Below are 12,950 nucleotides of genomic sequence, written 5' to 3'. Positions count from 1 at the left end.
GTAGAGGAAGAATGAGGAAGAGAGGAAGGTAGGAAGGAAGGAAGGAAGGAAGGAAGGAAGGAAGGAAGGAAGGAAGGAAGGAAGGAAGGAAGGAAGGAAGGAAGGAAGGAAGGAAGGAAGGAAGGAAGGAAGGAAGGAAGGAAAGACGGAAGGACGGAAGGACGAAAGGGGTGCCGGCGTGATTGCATGGACTGTGAGCATACCTGCCGGGCAGCTGGCGCACAGCGCGCTCAAAGAGCGAGAAGCGAACGGCGGGAGAGGCAGACTTTTTTCGCTCGAGGTAGGCGAGCCAGTCTTTGACCTAGAAAGCACAACGCGACAAGGAGGGATAAACAACATGACAGGTCGAGTGAAGGCGTCCAGAAAGTGCAGATCTGAGACGAACTGGCGCATCTCCCGCGCGCGGAAGTTTGAATGCTCTTGTCTTCTTTTTCTTTTTCTTTTTCTTTGACTATTCGTGGGGCGTACCGAGTAGGGATTGCGCAGAATGGCCTCTTCATACACAAGATCATCATCCTGGGAATCAAGGGCGATAATGCAGACCGAGGTCAAGGGGAGGGCGGACGTCAAAGGGGAAGCAACGAACGATGCCAGAGAACGATCGACAACGCTCGCGATGCACCATCGCAAGAGGCAATGCATCGTGCCCACATTCGAAAACCAAAAAGCACAGTACACCGCACCTCGAGCAACAGATTGGCTGCACTGATGTTCTCTGCCGAAGCCTTCACCGCCGCCGCTGCCGCCGCCGCTGCCGCTGCCTCTGCCGACGCCGACGCCGAGGCAGTGGCATCGACTGCCGTTGTGGTGGTCGTCGCCACCATCTCTCTCGTGTTCGTGTGTGAGAGAGAGAGAGAGAGAGAAAAAAATTAGCTCGCACACACTGGTCTCCGTGAGTCTCTCAGTCTCTTTGAGTCTCCTGTTGATTTCAGTCTCCTTCAATCTCCCAGTCTTCGACGGTGCTGGGAAAAGTTGACAGGCCAATATTAGCACCAGACTTTGTAAAGACGTTTATAAACTTATTGCAGCATGCGTTGATTGTTGTGTGTTATTAGCTGATACTTTTTGCATCACTTTATAGGGTTTTTGAATCACCTCTGCTCGTAACCAGCGCGACAACTCGAATGTGACGTAATACCGCTCGATGTCCCAAATGTGGCCTGAACGAGCGCGATCGTCAAAAGGGCAGCGGCATCAACGCACAGCACAGCACAGCACAGCACAGCACAGCACAGGCAGGCATGCAGACACCCGTGACCGCACACAACACAACAGCTGTAATACCAATGAGTTCAAGATCAGCAAAGCAGGCAGCAACAGGATCACCCAGTTGGTGGTGCACAAACTCTCAAACTCTCAAACTCTCTCTTTCTCTCTTTCTCTCTCTCTCTCTCTCTCTCTCTCTCTCTCTCTCTCTCTCTCTCTCTCTCTCTCTCTCATACTCTCTCTCTCTCATACTCTCTCTCTCTCTCTCTCACACTCTCTCAAACTCTCTCAAACTCTCTCAAACTCTCTCAAACTCTCTCACACTCTCTCAAACTCTCTCTCTCTCTCTCTCTCTCAAACTCTCTCAAACTCTCTCAAACTCTCTCAAACTCTCTCAAACTCTCTCTCTCTCTTTCTCTTCTCTCTCACAACAAAGTTGGCGCATTTTTTTATTTTATTTTCTTGCAACTCGCCTGGCACGTATCTTCCTCCCTCCCTTTTCGGCCTGCTGTATAGCTGCGAGACTTGCCGACTTTGTTGCGGCACACAGGTACCTTTCGGGCCGGCCTTCCCACAGGATGGCAGTGCCCAAAGTGGACGTGCTGGAGCACGATCTCACTGATGACTACGAAGTCGAATGGGACGTGCCTCTGGGCACCGGCATCAATGGCGCTGTCTAGTGAGTGAGCCCCCCCAGCAGCTTGTTGCATAACCTGTGGATCTTTTGGCCTTGACTCACCTGGTCTCGTCTTCTGTGCTTTTGAATGTTGCTAGTCGTTGTTTGCGCCGCGCAGACCAAAGCCCCTTTGCCCTCAAGCTTCTACCGGATACAGACGAGGGTTGGCGCGAGGTACACGTTTTTCCACCATGGCAGTCGCCAGTGTTTCTTTGATCAAGTTTGGGCAGGAGAAGTGGACAGGAAAAAATGAAAGCCCAAGTTGGCTTTGCTGTGCAAGCGCCCGTGCCTGGACTCATAGCCTGCTTGACACTTGAGTTCCTAGGCGAGCATTCAGCGCTTGTTGAGTGGTCATCCCAACATCGTTACCCTTGAGGCTGTCTACCTCAACCACATTGCTAGTCCAGAAACGGGTCAGACAACGTCGGGGCTAGCAAATCTGCATAGTCTGCATGCCCGGCGGCTGACACCCCCACCCCCGCCTTGCCTTCGCATCCAATAGGCGTGTTCAAGTCCCAGTTGGTCATGATCATGGAAATGTGCGATGGTGGCGAGCTCTTTGACCGAATTACGGCACAAAAGACCTTTTCCGAGAAGGAAGCCAGCATCATCATGCGCCAGGTTTGCTGCGCTTCCCCCGTGTCATGCGCCTACTTGACCTCAAAGGGTGCTTTTTTTCTCTCTCTCTCTGTATCCTCTGCCTGCCTGCCTGTCTGCCCGCCCGCCCACATGCCCGTTTGCCCGTCGTTTTGGCGGGTTGTGTGTAAAACCATTGGTGCTCGTGCGTTCATGTGACCCTTGATTGCTCCATGTCGCGACTCGGGTGGTCGGTGCGCAGATTGCCGATGTGATTTATCATCTGCATTCGCAAAACATTTCACACCGAGATATCAAGCCCGAAAACTTTTTGTTCGACAGCAAGGTGCGCCCTCTCACACAGGTTGCCCAGAACAAGGACGATAATTTGCGCTCGAGTTGTGGAGACTTGGGTTTTTCTGAGCAAAGAGGAGGGCCTGAGCCCAAGCTGACGACGCTCACGGCGCTTGATCTGCTGTGTGGATGACATGTTTGGTTCTGACAGCTGCCCAATGCCCGGCTCAAGCTTTGTGACTTTGGCTTTTCCAAGGTGGACGAACGGTTGACCACACCCGTGTTCTCGACATTTTATGTCTCCCCCCAGGTCCGGACTCGGTCCAGATCAACCGAATTGACCCGCAGACCACTCGCCGCCGCCCTGCATTCGCCAACAATCTGTGGTGATGACGATGGTGGTGATGTGACGACCTGACAGGTGCTCGAAGCACACGTCAATCAACGCAAGAAGCGACTGGGGCTCCTGCCCAAGGAATACTGCACCGTCTATGGTTCGTGCTTGGTCATTCCACCATCTCTTGCCGACACGCTGATGAGCCATGAGCCTCGGACCTCAATGCTTGCACGGCCGCGCTTTGCAGATAAAGCATGTGACATGTGGAGCATTGGCGTTGTTCTCTTCATCCTTTTGGGTGGATACCCACCTTTCCGCTCCGAGGTGAGTTTTTTGGGGGCGATGAGTGCTGCTTTATACATACGCTTGGCGTTTAGAAGACCATAACCGAGTGCAATGCTGCCTTGTTCCGTGCTCTACCGCTCATCCTTACCCGGCCTTGTGCATGAGCAAACAGGTACCGGGGGTGGCCATGACCACGCGCATGAAGCAGCGCATCCGATCCGGCACCTACACTTTTCACGAAAAGTATTGGGCTAACATCTCACCGGATGCCAAGGATGTGCGTTCGTGTGGGCACCTCTTATTGGCGGCTGTTGCGTTGCTGTTGTCTTTGCAACAGCATCGTGTTTGTGTCTTGGACCACTCACCCGCAATGTTCCCACTCCACTGGGCTCCTTTGATGCGGTTGTCGCGCTACCTAGCTGGTGGCCGCCCTGCTTGAAGTAGACCCCTTGCGCCGGCTGAATGCTCAGCAGCTTCGCCAACACGTCTGGGTCAGCGGCAACGATGTACCGGTATGGTCTTGGCTCCACCTTTAATGTGGTTGGAAGGGAGCTAGCTCAAACACGCACTCATCACAACATTGGCCCTGCACTGCCCATCATCGCCTACGCCCGCTTACATTGTGTGCCGCAAACCACAGGCGACGCCTCTGTCCACGCCGCACACGCTCAAGGCCCAGGAGCGCTCTGAACGCGCCTCAGACACGGAGGCACTCAATCAGGTCAGGCGGTTGACGCACGTGCCACCTCGACCAGATATCCTCGTAGCTCATTTTCAACTTGCATTTCAGGAGCTGAGTGAGATGCGTCTCAAGCCCACCCCGGCACTGCAACCCGTCGAGCACCTTCAAGCCAGGTTTGTAACACACATTTCCGCACGCCAGCGGTTCGATCAGAAAATTCTGGCTTGCGCACTCACTTGGTGAACCTTGATGGACGGCTTGCTCTGCTTGAATAGCAATGTTTTGTTGGCCCGTCGCCAACAGCGCGAAGCCAGCCAGGCTGCGAGTTCGCTGACTCACCAACATCAAAAAATGCAACAGAACGACCCAAACACACAGTAATACAACTCTTGCGGTTGCATTTCTAATGGCACTATGGCCCGTGTGTCCAAGATGAAGATGTGGGGCGCCTGGGCGGATCGGCTGAGCCGTCGCCTTTGCCTTTGTAGCATAGTTTTTAACAGTTTTCCTCGATTTTTTTTTGATTTGTGGGTTGTTATTTCGAGTGTTTAAACCATCGCCATCTCTGGTCAAATTGCACGATCAGACTTGGCCCCAGACTTGTGTTCTCAAAAGATCCTGGCTTTAATATATTCTAGCATCACCACTAGGCATTGACTGCAGTAGGGAGTGCTCGAGCCCGAGTACAAGGTCTTTTATGTAGCGGATAAATGAGAGGAAAATGACCCACCGTGGTGGATTATCTTCACATTCGCTAAACTGACAATTTCGAGCAGACGCCAACACATAGCCATGTCGATGGGTACACGTCTCGCATTTGAATGCGATTGTGTTGCGGGGAAGAGCACGGCCAATGCAACTGCCTTCAAGGGTTGCACGTCCGTTAGTGCCGTCAACTACTGGCTTCAGTTGCACAAGAGCGGCACTTTCCAAGCACGAGCCGAGTCACTCGGCAACTTGGCAAACTTTGCGACTCGCGTCCGCAATCTCCCACGTTAGCGTCAAATCTGTGCTTCCACACATTTTTTGAGCACTCCCACTGCTTCCGCACACTCAGTCTCGGTCACTATGGGTCTTTCCAACCCCCCCCCCGCTGCAGCTCGAACCCAGCTCTTGAAAAGACGTTAACATAGGAACTTTGACTGTACCGTAACAAGAAAAGCATGACATCCTCTTTGATGTTAATACCCTCGGGATGTATTTTACTTTTCTTGGAAGGGTGGTCAAGGCGCACCCGGAGAACGAGTCGTGGCGGTGGCCGCGGCGTGCGGAAAGTGCAGTGATGGCGGCTTCGGGTGCGGTGTCGGGCGTGGTGGCGGTGGAGGATGGGGCTGTTGGAAAGGTGGTTGAGCAGCTTGTGAAGAAGCGGGAGTTGTTGCGGCCCGAGGCACCCTCGGGTATGCCTTTGCGCTTTGACAGCGCCGAGCAGGTTTGTGATGAAAGATGCGGACTTGCCAGCGGGTGAGCGGCCACGCGCCCAAATCCAGGAACAGCACACTGACTCGCAGGCGCGTGGCGTGATGGGCACTTAGGAGGCCAATTTTCATGCACTGATGGCAGCCTTGAGCGCGTGCGCCATGGGCTACGATGCGCTCCTGCAAGCCCACACTGGTCGAGGTAAGGGGGCTCACTCCTCACAGCCGATGCTGCGCCGGTCACTTGCTGGCGGTTTAAAACGCCCATTGACGTTCCATTCTTTCTTTAGGTCTCCGTGAACTTGTCCTCTTTGGTGTCATGGGTCTCTACATATCGGGACAGCAGCTCACGACCTCGGCCCTAGCGGAGCTTACCCTGGAAAACGTCAGGTAAGAGCTATGTGCGGGTGCTTTGGTCCATCATATTTTTTTTTTTGTCAAGTTCCGATATCGCGTATTGACCAGCGATGGCTTTTCCTGTTGATCATATGGACGGTCTCGGGCTGCCAGCGAGCTTTTTCAGTTACCACTCCGCGACGAGGCCGGCGCCACCACTGTCATGCCGGCTGTTCAGTCTGTGCCCCCTCATCCCTTGGCGTACGTTGAGCGGAGCATGTCGCGCCTTGGCTTTGCCGACCAGACCCGTGTCTGTCTGATGCAAACCAAATTTGTGTAGCCCGCTAGCACAGCGGCTTTTGGAGGTGCTTCATGAACTGGCCGACGGGTGCCACCGTGCGGGGTGTGCCTCGCTTGGGGCGTGGTTGCTTCATCACTTCCCAGGGACTACGGCAAGTGAACGCGTGCAAGCACTCAAAACGACATTTCCAGCCACCTTTGCAGACTCGGTGCGAGTTCCCCCTCCGCGGGGATGGTGATGACTGACGGTGCGCTCTTTGCTTTTGAGCGATTCAAGTTTTCGTTGCACTCATCTCTGCCCACATGTCGGTGTAGTTGGAACTGGACCGTGAGCCGCTGCAACACGTGGATGCGTTACCTTCAGGGATATTGAATGATGATGCCGATGCCGTGGCGCTGGACGCCGGAGCTCACCTTCTGATTGATCTTCTTTGGCGTCGCTTTCATGAGCACAAGGATAAGGCCTTGCAAAAGGCCTTTGCTCTGGACACGCGCCATCAGCTCTTCTGCACAGTGGTTGGTCTGCTGGTTGCGCTCCACTCTTTGTGGCCACTTTGCCCCCAAGCGAGCCTTGTACTCTGAAGCGCCGCTCTGGCATTGCTGACTGGTCCCTCACATGGCTAGGATGACGACTTGGTCTTTCATTTGATCCGCCTTGGAGTGCTTTCCGTGCCCAGCAAGAGCGCAGACTTGGATCCGCGGGCCCTGCGCCACGGAGCGCTGGCGGCCCTTTTGAAGTTACACCAGGCACTAGCGGTTTGTAGCACAACGCATCACTTCTTTTGTCGTGGTTGGCGTCGGCGCCCGTTCTCATTGTCCAGGGTCTTGTGCTCTCGCTGCCCTGCTCAGGATCAAGAGGTCAAGTGTTGCTGGCGCGACATGGATCAGGCTTTGCGAGCCGTGCAGTTGCCCCACTGCAACCACAGCCACAGCCACGGCGACGAGGCCGACGGCCATGGTCACGGCCACAGCCACGGTCATGGTCACAGCCACTCTTGACAAGCCCATTGCCGCCAAGAGAGCATGTACCATAAGAGGCCGAGTTGAAAGGGAATTTCGGAGAAATTAATGACAACAACCTTGGCTCTTCGTCTCGAACCCAAGCTTTCTCAACTTGCTCACTTTCATGCATGCCTTGCCAGCGCCCTACACACCGCACCGCACAACACAGCACAGCACAGCACCGCACAGCACCGCACAGCACCGCACAGCACAGCACCGCACCGCACCGCACAACACAGCACAGCACAGCACATATGACCGCACCGCATAGGAACACCCAGGAACAGGAGATCAGGAAAGAAGAGAACCCTTAGTAAGAAGCACACCTTTTTGTTGTATGGAGCTTGCTGACAAAACACAATCGTGTGTGTGTGTGTGTGTGTGTAAGTGTGTGTGTGTGTGTGTGTGATGTGGGCGGCGCGCGATTTTTTTTCGTCTCTCTCTTCATTTTTTTTTTTTAAATCGGGTGGTTGGGAGTGAGCGACTTCTCTTGATCTTAAGGGCATCGTCTTGGATCGGTGGCTAGGGGTGTGGCTGCGGGTACTGGTGCTGTTGTCCTTTTCCGGTGTTTGTTGGTCCTGATTGGGTCCGCGTTGAAGGGGGTTGGGGCACTGCTGATCGCGAGTTGGGCCGGCCCTGGCCGAGGCAAGCTCGGCATGGCTGCGTCCACCGTCAATCGATGGACGCTGATGCTGCGGGCTGCGGACATGGATGGATTTTACGATGCTGCCGACCAACTGCGAAGCAAGCTGCTCCAGCACGCGCTCATCAAGGATCGCTCCTACCACCTCAAAGTCCGGACCCTACCGCTTGCTTGTGCCACAGCCCATCTGGCTGTGATGGTGGGTTTCTCAATGCGCGCCATGCCACGTCTCCCACTCCTCGCAGAAGTACCCCCAGTGTTTCAAGGGCAACGAACTCGTTGATTACCTCGTGTACAGCGAGGAATGCTCCACCCGCGCCGAGGCCACTATGCTCGGCTCGTCCTTCATCATGTTTGGTTGGTGCTCATCCGTACCGATATCACGCTGTCAGGAAAACTTGGGTACGGGATCAAGCAACATGGTCGGCCCAGCGGTTTGCTCACCGCGTACTGGGTCTCGCAGGCGTGATGCACCACGTGGTTGATGATCACCTTTTCAAGGACGAAGGCCTATTCTATCGCTTTCGCCGGGACGACGACACATTTCTAGGTCAGGCCGATCCGCTGCGCCGGTCATTTTTGTTCGTTGCTCGATTGGTGGAGTCAGGTGGCTCGGCACTGCTTCAGCCACCTACAGCCTCACATGAACTTTGCTAAACACGATACCTCATCCTTAGCCGATAAACGCTCTTATCGGATCTTAATTCACAAAGCCATGCACATTCATGCCAGCCTACACGCGAGTGGCATCATGATCAAGGATCGGGATTACGGCGCCCGCACCTTTCGACGTTGCTTCATTGGCCGTGAACTCGTGCCTTGGCTCATTGTGCAGGAGCTGTGCCGGGACAAAGAGGATGCTCTGGCACTCGGCAGCCTCTTGCTGCAGCAAGGCTTTATACGACACGTAAGATTCCGTCTCATCGAGTTTCGACCGACCTCCAGATCCTCTCGCACGCCTTCGCTTCAAGTCGATCCAGGGGCGCACGGTCGGCTCCTAAATGTTTTCTTTCCATGCCTTTATCATCTCATTGTGCCTTTTTATCCCTCCCTCTTGGGCGCAGGTGACTGACGATCATGACTTTAAAGAAGACTATCTCTTCTATCGCTTCTGCGTGGATGATCTGCAGGCACCAGATGCACTGGTGCGGCTGCTCGATACACCCAAAGGCGGGTTGTTCATGGGACACATTGATCACGGTCTACGCCTTGTATTGCCTTCCATCTCGGCTGCCTTCCGCCGTCTCACTACTGCCGCATCAAGCCGCGCTTCCATGCCCGATGTTGTTGTCCTTTCATCTGATCTCAAGGCCGGAGACGAAGCGGGCTTACGCGAGGTGCACATGAATATCGAAGGTGTACGAATCGACGAAAACTTTGTGCTGCATGGAGGCGTGGAAGAGCAAGTCCCAGAACCTCCACCCCGAAGTCTTGACTTTGAACAAGTCCTACGCAATGCCTACTCGATGCAGATGCGAGCCATCAAGAGCTTGCCGTGGTTTCACGACGTGTGTTCTCGCGAGGAGGCCGAACGTCGCCTCCAATCCTTTTCCTGTGAAGATGGCGCTTGGCTCATACGCTTAAGCGGCGAGGTATGTTCATGACTTGCAGCAAGTCCTTGCTCCTTCGTCATGATAGCCTCACTCTTGTGTGGCTCTAACGTTGACACATGGCAGTCACAACAAATCGTTTTGACCATCATGTACCGCAAGATGGCCTGGCATCTCAAGATTCAGGCCTGGGCTTGGCCTGAAAGCGAGCGACACGGCGTATGTCTGCTAGCCGCGCGTCATCTTTGCACAAACAGCAACTACAGCCCCGCTTTGCCTTCGAGTTTGTTTTTCTTTTTCTGCTTCTTGTTTTTGTTTTTGTTTGTCCGAGGGATGGCAAGGAGACATTGTCATTCTTGATGTTGATGTTGTGACAAAGGGGGCACACGCTGCAACACCACACATCGCAGCTTTGCACGCACAAGCAAGCACATCTTACAAGCTTGCTCTTGTCCGTTCCGTCATCTTAGGGTCAACCGGGCTATACCTTCAACGTAGACAACGGTCCACATTTCGGCAGTTTACCGGATTTGGTCGGCCATTACGAGCATTCGAGCGACCACATTCCCACTCGGCTGGGGAAGCCCTGCCCCAGACCCGGCACACAGTAAAATGGGCATTTTTCAATTTCAAACTGGCAGGATGTACGGCAAATGCAAAAAGGGTGGTTATATTTCAACAACCATCTTCTCTCAACTCCTTCCCCAGTGCGCATGTTAGAGCCGCATGACAAGCCTGCTCTGTCTGTGCAGACATTTGATGGAAGTGTAAAGCTGACCCTAATTTGAGTCACGTTTGACAAAAATGATCGTTTTGTGGAAGAGTTTGAGATCTCTCAAGCTTCAAGTACAAGGGTGACAGTGACGAGCTCGGATAGAAGACAGAACCAAGCCTAGATATAGGCCGGGCGCTTCTACTCGGTCATGAGTGTCAAGGCCCGCAAGCAATACTCGACAGCTGTCTTGACATCTTGATATTGCAGCGCGCTGTTGGCATATCTGAGCGCAGGCAGTGCGTGAGCATGGGTGGGAGGCACGAGAAAAAAAAAAAAGAACGGGTCAGGCCGGGCGTGCGCGCGCCAAGCGTCGCGTCGCAAAGCTTACTTAAAGGCCAATTTGGCTTGATCGATGTCGCGGGAGCTAATGTTGGTTTTGGTTCGAGCTGTGGCGGGCAGCCTGGGCTCAATATCCTGCGAATGGCGCCCACGTCCAGCGATCGCGCGTATACGGCATACAACATTAGGCAGAGGTCACACCGCACTCGGGCAAAGTGGGCGCTGAGCCTACCTCGAGCGAGGTGGCGCTGGACGCCGATGCTGTGCGCTGAGCAGAGCGATATGTGGTCTACACGCGAGACAGGATTTTGTTGAGAGGACGTGAGCCTGTTGGTAGCTTGGAGCATAGAGATGGAAGGTGAAACGTACGGCCTGCGGTGCCGGAGCTGGTGGTTGCACGCTAATGCCCGGGTTTTTAGGGACCGGGGGTGGGCTGCTGCTGGCTTGCGCACTGGGTATGTTCTCTGGCACAGCCGGCAAGTTGAAGAGGGGATCAAAGCCCTGGTGACCATCCGGGCCTGAGGGTTGCTGTGCTGGGGGAGACGGCAAGTTGGGTGCCGGGTACGCTATGGGCGCGGACAGACACGATGAATCAGCTCATACCAGCACGCCAGCTGGGGGGGGGGGGGGGGGGGGGGGAGGGGGAAGAACGCGCTAGCAGAGGAGGTTACTATGGTGCACGCAGCGAGGCAGCGCGCACCGGCGGAGGGGTCGGAAGGTGCTGGGGGGAAAGCAGCATTGTTTTCATAGCCCGATGTGTAGTCAGCGGGACCAGCGTGGGCAGCGGAGGGCCACTCCGGCTCTGAGCCACCGGCGGGAGGAAGGCCGGCATCATGGATGTTTGCAGTCAGGTCACTTTCAGTTGTCAAACCAATCGTGGGTGGGGCAATGTCTAGGCGGTCGGGCGTTCATAGTTGGACGTTGATATCAGCGGGGCACGGGCAAAGCAGACTGGCTGGTGTGAGATTTTAGGAGCGCCTGTGTACCGGTGCGCGGGTTGCCGTCTGCATCAATGGGACCCGGAGTAGGTTGACGCCCCTCACGCAAGCACTTGACAATGTGGGCAGCTTTAAGCTTGGCGTATTTGCGGGCCTCGGCCACCTATGTGTAAAACAATAAAGCATGAGCGAGGGACAATCGTAGTTCGGGTCGAGGGGAGCGGCGCGGCACGGCCAGGGCGACGACGAAGAAAGACGATCCGTTGGGAACGGGGGCCTACGCGGGCCCACGCGGGCTGGACAAACCTCCTCGAGGCCATTCTCAAATTCATCCATGATATCGTAGAGCGTGGATGCACGGTAGAACAGATCGGCAGTGTTGCTACAAAAGCACGGAAATGTTGCTGGGTGAGGCTACCTTGGCAACCAAGCGAAAGCAGAAAGGGAAAGACTGTTGGACCTCCTTCAGGCGGGCGTACCGGGTGCCTTCACCAGCCATATCAGCTCGATTGGCCTTGTCGAATAGACTGGTAGCTACGGTGGTAATGAGAAGCTATGCACGAGCGCCAGAGCCGATGGGTGAGGGATATGGCTAGCAGATTAAAGCTTTGGTAAGGAGGGGGGGGGGCAAAAGGGGATCCAACCTTGCCCTTTTCGCTGTTACGAATGCTTTCCTCGTCGGGCATGCTGGCCTTGAGCTACGAACCAGGGCAATTACCAAGGGGGAAAAAGAAAAGAAAAAAAAAGGACAGGGTGACTGTGAAGGAATGATGAATGAAAGAGTGGTGGTGGTGATGGCTGGGCACTCAAAGACCCCACAACATTTTTGGACGAGCAGGATTCAGGAAGAAGCACAGGGACAACCAACCTCTTCGACATGAGTCAAGAGACCACCCAGGTAGGGGCGGCAAGCAGGGTCTGTGCTGTGGTTCTTGATGGCGTTCTTGAGCACAAACAGGTAACCTGCGAGTAAGCAGGACACGCCAAGGAGGAGGCGTTTCGAGTGCACACGAGGGAAGGACGTGAGGTTAAGGGGTCGTCAAGTTGTCGGCATGCTGCAAGAGAACGCACAGTAGTAGGTCACCGCAGGCGTTCGGGCTTCAAACAAGGCAGCCGTCTTGATGAAGCGCTGCAGCACCAGACATCAGATACCGGGACAGCGGGATCAAGGTGAGATTGATTGGGCGCAACAAGACACGAAGCACAGCGCGGCACAACCAAACAGCGCCCCGCAGGGACTGATGCGCACCGACATGCCCTTCATGGCCTCGGGCAAGGGAGGTAGATCTGCCATGGTGTTCGGTGCTGCTGAGGCTCACTGAGGTTGTCCGAATGCAGCTTTGATTCGATTAATCCTCTGCGGATCAACAGGGCATCCCGCATCAGCACACACACGCCCCAGAGCGACACCACTGCACGCAACCAGCCAGGCAGGCAGCGAATGCACGGCGCTCCTCACCGCCAGCAGCGACGACGACGACGACGACNGAGAGAGAGAGAGAGAGAGAGAGAGAGAGAGAGAGAGAGAGAGAGAGAGAGAGAGAGAGAGAGAGAGAGAGAGAGAGAGAGAGAGAGAGAGAGAGAGAGAGAGAGAGAGAGAGAGAGAGAGAGAGAGAGAGAGAGAGAGAGAGAGAGAGAGAGAGAGAGAGAGAGAGA

General features: G+C 54.8%; 5 protein-coding genes across 5 annotated transcripts in view; 3 read left to right on the top strand and 2 right to left on the bottom strand.

The window, feature by feature from the left end:
- MONBRDRAFT_28344 (uncharacterized protein) overlaps window positions 1-824 on the bottom strand; it is a gene marked incomplete at both ends in the record, with an annotated part of 5,150 nt that extends 4,326 nt beyond the window's left edge. Inside the window, 3 exons of the mRNA XM_001748714.1 lie at window positions 204-301; window positions 386-451; window positions 684-824. Coding sequence (XP_001748766.1) covers window positions 204-301; window positions 386-451; window positions 684-824 — 305 coding nt within the window. The remainder of the gene's footprint in view (window positions 1-203; window positions 302-385; window positions 452-683) is intronic.
- Window positions 825-1,241: 417 nt separating this feature from the next.
- MONBRDRAFT_28343 (uncharacterized protein) lies at window positions 1,242-4,437 on the top strand (the record flags this gene model as incomplete). Its single annotated transcript, XM_001748785.1, has 15 exons — window positions 1,242-1,641; window positions 1,723-1,756; window positions 1,784-1,885; window positions 1,981-2,056; window positions 2,208-2,295; window positions 2,385-2,503; window positions 2,721-2,804; window positions 2,964-3,062; window positions 3,174-3,246; window positions 3,337-3,413; window positions 3,547-3,651; window positions 3,794-3,886; window positions 4,015-4,095; window positions 4,165-4,229; window positions 4,332-4,437. 15 exons carry the CDS (start codon window positions 1,242-1,244, stop codon window positions 4,435-4,437), a joined length of 1,602 nt encoding a protein of 533 aa, XP_001748837.1.
- Window positions 4,438-5,338: 901 nt separating this feature from the next.
- On the top strand, window positions 5,339-7,106 carry MONBRDRAFT_28342 (uncharacterized protein; the record flags this gene model as incomplete). Its single annotated transcript, XM_001748784.1, has 9 exons — window positions 5,339-5,485; window positions 5,589-5,673; window positions 5,762-5,861; window positions 5,982-6,068; window positions 6,148-6,203; window positions 6,252-6,316; window positions 6,423-6,623; window positions 6,732-6,863; window positions 6,957-7,106. The coding sequence occupies 9 exons, from the start codon at window positions 5,339-5,341 to the stop codon at window positions 7,104-7,106; spliced, it is 1,023 nt and encodes a 340-aa protein (XP_001748836.1).
- Window positions 7,107-7,765: 659 nt separating this feature from the next.
- On the top strand, window positions 7,766-9,356 carry MONBRDRAFT_33845 (uncharacterized protein; the record flags this gene model as incomplete). Its single annotated transcript, XM_001748783.1, has 6 exons — window positions 7,766-7,951; window positions 7,998-8,109; window positions 8,216-8,302; window positions 8,430-8,659; window positions 8,817-8,897; window positions 9,063-9,356. 6 exons carry the CDS (start codon window positions 7,766-7,768, stop codon window positions 9,354-9,356), a joined length of 990 nt encoding a protein of 329 aa, XP_001748835.1.
- An 859-nt stretch (window positions 9,357-10,215) lies between these two features.
- MONBRDRAFT_28340 (uncharacterized protein) lies at window positions 10,216-12,588 on the bottom strand (the record flags this gene model as incomplete). The annotated part of the gene is made up of 12 exons (XM_001748713.1): window positions 10,216-10,300; window positions 10,406-10,491; window positions 10,589-10,645; window positions 10,726-10,922; window positions 11,057-11,248; window positions 11,343-11,457; window positions 11,601-11,676; window positions 11,774-11,847; window positions 11,939-11,992; window positions 12,163-12,257; window positions 12,366-12,423; window positions 12,544-12,588. The coding sequence occupies 12 exons, from the start codon at window positions 12,586-12,588 to the stop codon at window positions 10,216-10,218; spliced, it is 1,134 nt and encodes a 377-aa protein (XP_001748765.1).
- Between the last annotated feature and the right edge of the window lie 362 nt (window positions 12,589-12,950).

The sequence above is a fragment of the Monosiga brevicollis genome, genomic scaffold (genome assembly GCF_000002865.3).
Source record: "Monosiga brevicollis MX1 MONBRscaffold_25 genomic scaffold, whole genome shotgun sequence".
Lineage (NCBI taxonomy): Eukaryota > Choanoflagellata > Craspedida > Salpingoecidae > Monosiga > Monosiga brevicollis.
This window is presented reverse-complemented; position numbering and strand designations above follow the sequence as displayed.